Genomic DNA, 11078 nt, shown 5'->3' on the forward strand with positions numbered 1-11078 from the left:
CCCTCTAGATCAGTCGAATAATCACCTGAACTACATGCTTTGATATGTGCTTTGATAGTTCCTTGGATATGTGCTTTGATAGTCGAAGATGTATGTTGTAGCTGTTACCTAAGAAAGTTTTCATTGTTGTCAATCTGCATGCTTAGGAGATACATGAAGGCTTATATGCAGTTGACGCTATAGCTTTTGCCTGTGAACACTACTAGTATACTGCCTACTACTACTCCCTCCTCCTCTACTCCTCTACTCCCTCCTATACTACTAGTATACTACTACTACTGCCTACCTCTACTCCCTCCTATAATACTACTAGTATACTACTACTAGTATACTACTAGTACTGCCTACTACTACTCCCTCCTCCTCTACTCCTCTACTCCCTCCTATACTACTAGTATACTACTACTACTGCCTACTACTATTCCCTCATCCTCTACTCCTCTACTCCCTCCTATACTACTATTCTACTACTGCTGCTCCTGTTTTTGATTTGTGAAAGGTTTTTGTTTAATGGGGCTGGTTCCTTTTTTGGCATATGCAATGATGAACTTTTTTGGCATTTGCCTCTCTTGCTTGTCATTGGCAGTTTGGCATTGCCAATTGCCATGATGCCCATTAATCCACTACCTACTGTCTACTGCCTACACTCTACTGTCTACTGCCTACACTCTATAGCTTGATGCAAATTTTTTGATTTGTGAAAGTTTTTTGAGATGGCTAGCTACTACTTATCCCCTTACTGGTACCCTACTACTTGATGCAAAATGGTACTTGTATTACCTATTTCTCTCTACCACTGTTGTCTTACTACTGCTGCTGCTACTCTGAATTCAACTGAACTGCTATACTACACTTGGTGAATTTTGAACTGCTATACTACTGATCTATGATGCTTTTGGTGAACCGTAGCATTTGAAGTCAATTCTTTTTGCTGCCTATGATGCCAAAGAAATTTATGACAAAATTCTGAGCATATGCCACTGCCTATGATGCACCTTGCCTTTAAACTAATTCTGAGCTAAATTTGTGAGAATTTTGAGATGAATTGGTCACTCTGCTGCAATTTTGCCAAATTTGATATAATTTGTGAGAATTTTGAGATGAATTGGTCACTCCCTCCTTTACTACTAGTATACTACTACTACTGCCTACCTCTACTCCCTCCTGTACTACTACTAGTATACTACTACTACTGCCTACTACTTTCTAGTAGTATACTACTACTACTGCCTACTACTACTCCCTCCTATACTACTATTCTACTACTGCTGCTCCTGTGTTTTGATTTGTGAAAGGTTTTTGTTTAATGGGACTGGTTCCTTTTTTGGCATATGCAATGATGAACTTTTAAACTTATTGCTGAGGCAGTGGCATATGCAATGATGTGAACCCTTTTATGCTGAGGCAGCGGCGATGATGATCGAGTGCCCCCGCTAAACTAGGATGGCTTGTATACCAGATACAAGCAACCAGTTTAAAAGCGATGTGATGACAATGGGGCAAATCTGAGCCAACTACTACTACTTTACTACTCTAGTACTACTCTACTTTACTACTCTATAACTGTGTCTATACAACTGAAATATGTATTCATTGTAGCTTTCCAATGGCGGAGGAACCGATAAGCGAATGGCGCGACCCTACCCCTAGTGCATCATCATCAACTAGCCTCGAGAGCCAAGTGTCCGTGACCCTGAGGCCAACAAAGAAACGTCGTACAGAGGATGAAGATGATCTAACCTACCAACCGAGGGACGACGAAGTTGAAAGTGTGCGGTCTCCAAACCCTGAACAGATGCCGGTGGTGCCTCGAGAATTGAATTTCGAGGAGGAACAAGTCAGTGACAAAGAACCCCCCGCTCCATCTCCAACCACTTCAGGCAAGTCTAGTGGTCAGAGGACAAAGCTGAGAAGGGGGGAACACGGGAGGCACCAGAGGGAAATCCACGGTGAAGTCCATGTGGTCCATGAGGTGGGACTAGAGGGAAACCCGTTGTCGCCACCCACGGTCCATGCCAAGTTCAGCAACCAGGTGGCATGTATAGTTAAGGACAAGGTGGAGATCACTTGGGAGGAGTGGAACAATGTCCCGGTCGACTACAAGACACATATCTGGGGTGAGGTGACGAGGAGCTTCCATTATCCCGAGGACGCCGATCTGGACAAGTGCAGGGAGTGGGTCATGCACGTGGCAGGAAGAGCCTTTAGAAACTTCAAGTCCATGCTGACCAGGTACTACTTGAAGCTAGGCAAGTCACCCTGTGTCAAATACACTATGGTGAAGGAACATCACTGGGAAGAGTTCTGCAAACAAAGAACAACAGAAGAAGCAAAGGCAAAGAGCACCAAGTTCAGCGCACTCACGAAGAAGAACCTGCACCCCCACCACTTGGGCATGACTAGGTTTGCTGGTAAGAGGCCCCAGTGGCGGGAGGAAGAAAGGGCTAGAGCTGCCGCCGGGCTTCCCGATCCATACGATGGTGTAGACTTGAGGGCTAAGGACTTCATTTATGCCCGCAAGCCGAAGAAGCTCAAGGAGGGCGCGAGCAAGTTCAATGAGCCCAAGTTCGAGGAGGTGGAGTGGGCTCTCATCGAGGCCGCTAAATCCAAGGACAGCTTCGAGGTTCGCAGGGGCCAGCACTTGCTGACCCGGGCGCTGGGAACCCCCGAGCACCGTGGCCGCGTCCATGGCATGTCGTCGAAGATGAGCTAGAACTCAGTGGAGTCATGGCAATCCGACGCTGCCACATACCGGTCAAGGCAGAGGTACAAGGAGGGCATCTTTCAGAAGGGCTATGATCAAGGCGTGGCCAAAATGATCAGTCGGTCCATAAAAGAAGCCTTCACGAGCAATGACCCAGATATGGTGTCGATGAGGTCATAGATGCTTCGCCAGGCTGGCGTGGCCGTGCCTCAAGTTCCACAAGGGCAAACACAAGGGCAGCCACTGCCGATGATCGAGGATCGCCCAAGGCACCCCGTCGACGACATTCGGCAACCCATGCGCGTCCACCTCAACATCCCGTTCGGCAGGGCGAAAAAGTCGACCGTGGGTGAGGGTTACATGCACCCAAAAGAAGATATCAAAGATTTCAACCAAGACCAGATCCCTGCCAACTATGCTGCCGTGATACTTACATGGTATGCGACCCAATACGAAGAATTTAAAATGGAATATCCAACTGCACAAGGGGTAACGATCCTTGGAGCTGCCATTGGTTCCGAAGTCCTGTGGAACAAGGACGACATAGAGATCATTCTCTCGACGCCGACTTCTACGCCGATGGTGACACCAGCATCACAACCATCCGTTGCTGGATCTTGTCCCCCCGATGATCCGGATCACGGCGACGGCGATGACGAAGGCAATGGCGGGGATGACAAGGGAAGGAAGTCACCCCGAGGCACAAGCCCTCACCCTCGTTCTCCTCCTCCAACAACAAGTCCACCTCCACCTCCCGATAGTCCGTCTAAGGGCACAAGCAAAGGACCGGGAGGCACGGAGGAACCGGGGGCAAAGACACCGCCTGCTGCCATTGCGAGCACAAGCCACTGTCCTCCACCGCCGGCGAAGACTAAAGGCGACCAATGGCATCTCACATACTCACTTGAGTTCGAAAGGTATGGTAGCGGCGAGCATAATTTGCTAATAACTTTTCTTTGCCATAATATGGTACTAACATTTCTATCCCAAGCCGAGATCACCTTTCCATCTATTTCCTGAATCGGATGACTGCCCCGGCCATTACGAGCATGGGAAGTTCATGATAACCAAGGCCCAGCTCGTCAACGAGGAAAGGTGGGAGACAAGGAGGTTTCATCTCTGGTACATGGAAGCGGCAAAAGCTGGCCTACATGGTTTTCTAGTCAAGGTTGTGGCGGAGTACTTCCACTTGCTCGGCAACGATGTAGAACTCCCCGTGGACTTCCACGACATGTACAGACTACTACGGGAATAAGACCTTGACATCGCCCAAGTCACCTTGTTCTCTATGTAAGTGATGAATTGCGAGTTTCACATATCACCTGCCTTTGAATCGGTCAAGACTACTTATATATGCCATGATGGCTTGTCCTTGCAGGTTGATGGCCTATATATCCAAGGAACTAAAACTTGATGTTATCTATCTATCTCCAATGCATATTGCTCAAAGAGTCATCATTGGTTACCACCTAGATGACAATCATCCAACCATGAAAGACTTGACCAAGCGACAGAGAGAGGCGCACAGGAAGAAACTGATGGACAATGAGAAGTTGAACATTTCAAGGTACATACTAGGAGCAATGAAGAAGATCAGGAGAAATGGGTGTATCGTAGCTGCCTACCACTTTGGGTAAGTCGAAGACATGCCTGTAGAGATAAGTGGTTAGCTAGCTAGTATTATTATTTCTCATCGTAACCTGTATTTTGTTTCAATGGCGCAGCCAAGGCCTCGAGGGTCACTGGGTTGTATTTATCATCTACCCTCAGGATGGCAGGGCCTGCGTATTTGATTCGTTGAGAATGCCAAACTTAAAAGGGTACAAGGCCTTTGAAGATTGCCTCAGAGTGTAAGTGACTGAACTGTCTTCTCATATACGTTCTAATGCCCTGCCTAATACTAGTACATTTCGTATAGCGCTTATAAGGAGTACGTGAAGGATCTTGAATGCTATGATCGAAGAACAGAGAATTTTAAGGCTAAGCATAAGAACCGCATCAAAATCAGACGCAACTTTCCGGTAAGTATTTGAAAGGTTTAATTGTGCTTTCTGTTCATAAGCGTTCTAATGCCTGTATTCTAATGCTTGTGTATCGATCATGCAGTATGCCAAACAACCGGTAGGATCACAAACCTGTGGCTTCTATGTCTGTGAGTACCTGAGGGAGTGCAAGCAGTACAGCAGCAGTTGGAGGGTGCTCAAGAATGGATTGAACTGGTGGAGAGACGTGCAGAGCACCCAACACTCCTTCAAGTAGACAAAGACGGACATATGTAAGTTTGTCTTAGACAAATGCGTGCTTGAAGGGAGGACGTTCTTCAATGAGAACAGCCAGCTAGCAATTTTACCGGAGTACGAGAGGCTGAGGAAATGGCCCATGATGATGCGTCCACAAGATTACTCCTTAGGGCATGTATAACGACTTTAATATGTAAATGTAATGAATTAAAGATGACAAGAACGACTAAGTGAATGCATATATATGTATATTATCTCATGTGTAATGCCTGCATACTTTTTAAGTTTAATCTGTGAAATCTGTATGTGATTTGAATTTGAATTTGAATTTGAATTTAATTATATGCCTGCTGTATTTTTTTAATTTAGGAAATAATTTACCGAGGCGGGCAAATAATAATGCCCGCCACGGCTAACGAACATAACCGCGGCGGGCCACGAAAGGTGTCCGCCGCGGTAAAATAATTTACCGCGGCGGACGGTTCAACGTGACCGCCGTGGTAAAAGTATATTTACCGCGGCGGGCACGTTACACCGCCTGCCGCGGTAAATCGGTTAACCGCGGCGGGCAAAGCCGCCCGCCACGGTTAAGCCACGATTTACCGTGGCCTCTAGGCCGCGGCGGACGGCTTTGCCCGTTGCGGAAAATAAAAAACGCCCGCCTCCATTAAAGTTTGTGTAGTAGTGTAATTGGTGCTCCGATATGCAAGCTGAGTTTGATGCACTAATCGCCAATGACACATGGTGCCTTGTTCCCCGACCTCCCAATGTAAATCTGGTCACCAGTAAATGGATCTATCACCACAAACTTCTTGCTGATGGTTCACTTAAATCGCTATAAGGCTCGTTGGGTTCTGCGGGGATTCACACAGCGGCCTGGTATTGATTATGATGAGACTTTCAGTCCTGTAGTGAATCCTGGCCCAATCTTCGGAAGCTCAAGCTAGTGTTCAACGCCCACAAAGGGGAGCAGTACAGCAATATGCTTGTGGGCATCAGCCACCTGCTAGGCCTCCAGAAAGTTGCTGGAAGCATTGGGTTAGCCACTGATGCTGAGGAATCTGACAGGATAGCTGCAGAGTCTGCGTTCAAGGATGCAATTAGAAAGCATCCATGTTACCCAAGATTGGAGCAGGTGAAAAGGGTCGATCCAGTTGACGAAGATTGGAACCAACAGGGAGAAGAAGATTCCTCAAATGAACGTGGGCAAGTGCCTATGTCGATTGAACGTGGGCAAGTGCCTAGGTGGAAGCTGGCGTTCCAGAGCTCACCACGGCTCTCCATCTACACCGGCTCAAAGATCGAGGACGACAACGGGAAACTGCTGAAGGTCATCCTAGTGGATCCGGACAACGACTCGGCGTCAGCGCTCCCGTCGCCGCTGAGCATCGAGCTTGTACCGCTTGTAGGGGACTTTCAAGGGTACCACCACCGCGAGGACTGGACTGCAGAAGACTTCGAGAAAGCCATCCTGAGGAAGCGCAAAGGTGACATACGCCCTCTGCTCACCGGCGATGTCAGACTCACGATGTAGAACGGGCACGCAACGGTGGGTGAGCTCCAGTTCACAGACAGGTCCTGGGTCAGCTCCCGCAAGTTCCGCGTCGGGGCGCGCGTCGTGCCAGGATCGTTGAGGCCATCACCGAAGCCTTCGTTGTCAAAGATAAGCGCCGTGCTTGCTGACCCAGTGTGGAAACTGAAGAACATCAGCAAGGAAGGCGCGTTCCACAGTAAGCTGAAGATTAACAATATCGAGACCGTTCAGGATTTTGTAAGGATGCTAATGGTCAAGCCTGACGAGCTGCGAGCGGTAAGTGAGGGAAAAACTTCACCAACACTCGCCGTTCTGTGCTGGTTTTGACTGCTCTGTTTTGTGTGACCAGATTCTGGGCGGCATGACCGACCGTGTGTGGGAGGCGATGACCAAGCACGCCAAGACCTGCAACCCTGGCAAAAAGGTGTACGCCTACAGCTCGGCGGGCAGCACTATCTACGTGAACTCCGTCTTCAACCTCGTTAAGGTCGAAATCGGCGGCACTGAGTGCCCCTTGGAGCAGCTGAACACGGACCAGACGGTGAATGGATCCATCATATGTCTTCTTGAGCTGTTCATCAGAACGTCCGAGGAGAGTGTTTTTTCCTTACATTACATCTGCTGTCTCGTGCAGAAGTTGGTGCGGCTGCTAATTCTGGAGGCGTACATGCACCGCGACAACCTCATCGAGCTGGAGACGCGCTGCCCTCCTCTCCAGACCAGTAAAACGGCTAAGATCCATTCTACACGTTGAATGGACCATACCTGCTAATTAACTCTTTTACGCTTTCGTCCTCGCTTCGCGCAAAAGATTCGAACCAGAGTTAATAGCCTCCCAGAGCTCAAGCTTTTAAGTTGGTTCAACCCTTCCTCTGGTTCCGAGGTGGTACTAAGTCTCGGCCCACTAGTGGGGTCTCATATACACCCACCCTTAAGGACTCGACGTCCTCGTCGATGGTCGAACTAACCTACCCAAACGGAATAAATGTCCAGGATCGACTCTCTTGGCCACGTCCATATTCCCAGCTCCCGGGCCCACTCCCCGGCCCAAGTGCCATGCTCTTGCAGAGCCATGCGCAACCTGTCCGAGCTCCCGAGCCATATGTCTGTGAAACCGTGAGAGTTGGCTCTGATACTATTTGTAACGCCCCAACCCAGGAAAACGGCTAAGATCCACTCTACATGTTGAATAGACCACACCTGCTAATTAACTCTTTTACGCTTTCATCCTCGCTTCGCGCAAAAGATTCGAACCAGAGTTAATAGCCTCCCAGAGCTCAAGCTTTTAAGTTGGTTCAACCCTTCCTCTGGTTCCAAGGTGGTACTAAGTCTTGGCCCACTAGTGGGGTCTCACACCTCCCTCCCTTGGGACTCGGATTCTTCAGGAATTCCTAAGGATGCTAATAGTCAAACCTGACGAGCTGCGTACAGTAAGTTTCCATTCTTGAGGGGAACATTTCACGAACTCTTGCCGTGCTTGTTTTGAATGCTCTGTTTTACGGGATCAGATTCTTGGCGACGGCATGAACGATCCTATGTGGGAGGCGACGACCAAGCACGAGAGGACCTGCGGCCCCGGCGACAAGGTGTACGTGTACACAGCGGGTGGCGGCACCATCTACGTGAACTCCGTCTTGGACCCCGTTAAGGTCGAGATCGGTGGCATTGAGTGCCCATTGCAGCAGCTCAACTGGGACCAGATGGTGAGTCTATCATCTGATCTGACTGCTACCATGATCGTCATATCGCCAGAGGTGACAACATTTTTTCTTACATTCGCTGTCGCGTGTAGACGTTGGTGCTGCAGCTAATTTTGGAAGCGTACGAGCACCGCCACGACCTCCAAGACACCAACGCGGTCAGATTCGATGGCCACGCAACTGACAACATTTCGCTGCTTCGTGGTGAGTATCTGAAGGCTCAACTAATGATCTTCTCAAGTGATATATTTTGTGGCTTGTATGTATCTTTTTCTTACCTCTGTGCTCCGGCAATTGGCAAATGCAGCACGTTTGGCGGCGCAGGCGCGAGCGGACTTGCAGCCTGCCATCAACAACATTATTGCCAGTCCCTGGATCATATAATAGTAAGCGCAGCATCAGAGAACACAAAAGAATAGTAAATTGTAGCTAACAGAGTCAGAGACTAATCATCACCAGGGATCAGTATTCACTCCCGCCTCTTCCTTCCATCCACTTTCCAAAACCCATCTCCAAGATGTCTGGCTTTTAGGCATCCGACGTCACAACTTGCTTCAAACTTTCTCAATTTTTTACCATGGCCTCCACATGCGATAACAAGACACCTCGACAAGTTTCGTGATTTTTTGACTTTGTTTGGATTTTATATAATTTAAATACACTTTTCCCGCAAGTACATCGTCATGTTACGACAACAAGATGCTCGTAAGTTCATGCGAGTTCCTGGATACGGCCTCAACATACGCCAAACATCATGAATACCATTTTTTAAATGACCAAATTCCATTATTTCATGTACATGCAGTTCAAATTTGAAATAGTCGAAAAAATTCAACGAAACAAAAATAATTAAGGAAATATAGTAAAAAAACTCAAAAGTGTCCCAAATTTTGAAATGTAGTTTTAATTACTGTAGCAAGGCCCCAGAAAAAAAATGGGGCAAAAAAAACAAAAAAATAATAATAATTTGCCGAGCGCCAACCTTGGCACTCGGCAAAGAAGCCTTTGCCGAGCGCCAGGTCACAGGGCACTCGGCAAAGAATTTTTTTTTAAAAAATAAGAAACCCTTTGCCGAGTGCCGCTGGGCCCGGCACTCGGCAAACCTTTTAACCAAAAGGCCCATAACGGGCCGGCCCAACCCCACCCCCTCCTCACTCCTCTCCCACCCGCCCCCGCGTCCCTGCCGCGCCGCCGCCGCCCCCGCCGTCGTCCCCCTCTGGCGAGCTCCTGCCGGGCCCGCCTCGGCGCCCCCGTCCCGCACCGGCGCCCCCGTCCCGCGCCCCCCGCCCCCGTCCCGGCGGCGCTCGGCCCGGCGCCTGGCCGGCGCTCCCGCCCGGCCCTAGCGGCCCAGCGCCCCCGCCCGGTGGCCCCGCGCCCGCGCCCCGGGTCCACGGCCGCCGCCCCGAGCTCGCCGGTGCCCCGAGCTCTGAGCTCCCCGGGGACAGCTGCCCGGCCGACCCCGAGCTCCCCCGCCGGCCCCGAGGTCCACCGGCCCCGCCGTGCCCTGCGGCCGGCCAGCAGAGGGAGAAGGAGAGGAGCAAGAGGAAGAAAGAGAAGGGGGAGGAGGAAGAGGAAGAAAGAGAAGGGGGAGGAGGAAGAAGAGGAAGAAAGAGAAGGGGGAGGAGGAAGAAGAGGAAGGTGCCGACCTGACCGCCCGTCGATCCTCGCGCCGTTCCGATCGCCCGTTGATCCTCGCGCTGCTGCGGTCATCCCCGCCGTCGTCGCCGGCCCTCGCTCTTGCCGTTCTTGCCGCCAAGGTAAGCCCTACCCTTGTAGGGTTAGTAGTAGTAGTAGTTAGTAGTAGTTAGTTGTAGTGTTAGTAGTAGTAGTTAGTAGTGTTAGTTGTAGTGTTAGTTGTAGTAGTTAGTAGTGTTAGTTGTAGGGTTAGTAGTAGTAGTAGTTAGTAAATAGTAGTAGTTAGTAAGTAGTAGTGGTTAGTAGTGTTAGTTGTAGGGTTAGTAGTAGTAGTAGTTAGTAAATAGTAGTAGTTAGTAAGTAGTAGTGGTTAGTAGTAGTAGTTGTTAATAGTTAAGTAGTTCTTAGTATTAGTACTGTTAGTAGTTAAGTAGTTGTTAGTAGTAGTTGTAGGGTTAGTAGTAATTGTTGTTGTACTACTTCAATACTTTCATCTGCATGGAAAGAGAACTAAAGTACATGGCTCCTCTTGATATATTGGTGGTTGTTGGCCTTCGTGCCCATGTTTGGTATATATGTGGTTGTTGGCCTTTGTGCCATGTTTTTTTGCAGGTTTTGGGAACCTCCCCGTGCAGGGGAGGTGCTGTCAAAATTTTGAGTCGACACTAACCATTTTTGCCCTTTTTTGCAGGAGGATCTGTGGGAGGGACTCGGCGACCCCGATCGTCTTCGTCGGCGCTGCAGGTCTTCCTGCACCGCGCCGACTCACCACTGCATCGACTCTCCACTGCCCCGCTACCCTGACCTCACCGGCACCCTAGGTATAACCCCTCTATCCGTATGTGGTCTTTGGTCGCGTAACCTAGTTAGGTGTCTCCCGTCTGAAAGAGATACGGTTGGAGGTATGCAGATCTTTGTATATCTACGACCGTATCTGTTTTAGATTGTCCACGTTTTTTGGATAGCCCGCGGATGCGTAGATGGGTTAGTTTTCATGGTCCGCTCCGGTCCGAGATGGTGTTTCGGCATTACCCCCTGTCGTTCTTTGGATACACACTCTCCCTTGCAGGACGTGTATCGGGAGAACAGCGGGGAGGTGCTGCCGAAATTCTGTCTCGAATAGGAGCGGAGCATGGAAACTAACCTCATCTACGCATCCGCGGGTGGGATTAGGACCTATCCTCACCTATTAGAGAGTAGGGACACCGCGTAGATGTAATTGATGGTCACCTGTGGAGATGTTATATATGCTAGAGGATGGAGGA

General features: G+C 49.4%; 1 protein-coding gene and 1 pseudogene across 3 annotated transcripts; both read left to right on the forward strand.

The window, feature by feature from the left end:
- Positions 1-1490: 1490 nt before the first annotated feature.
- On the forward strand, positions 1491-5118 carry LOC136487022 (uncharacterized). Of its 3 annotated transcripts, none has more exons than XM_066484149.1 (5): positions 1491-3994; positions 4083-4337; positions 4429-4554; positions 4623-4725; positions 4811-5118. In XM_066484149.1, coding segments are annotated over exons 1-5 (639 nt in total). In that variant the 5' UTR covers positions 1491-3992; the 3' UTR covers positions 4964-5118. The 3 variants fall into 2 exon arrangements, 2 of the variants coding, with proteins under 2 accessions (XP_066340246.1, XP_066340245.1); XM_066484148.1 differs by having other exon boundaries at positions 3590-3621; positions 3696-4337.
- Positions 5119-5678: 560 nt separating this feature from the next.
- On the forward strand, positions 5679-8562 carry LOC136489364 (calmodulin-binding protein 60 B-like; annotated as a pseudogene).
- The last annotated feature ends 2516 nt before the right edge of the window (positions 8563-11078 follow it).

Source organism: Miscanthus floridulus, chromosome 10 (genome assembly GCF_019320115.1).
Source record: "Miscanthus floridulus cultivar M001 chromosome 10, ASM1932011v1, whole genome shotgun sequence".
Lineage (NCBI taxonomy): Eukaryota > Viridiplantae > Streptophyta > Magnoliopsida > Poales > Poaceae > Miscanthus > Miscanthus floridulus.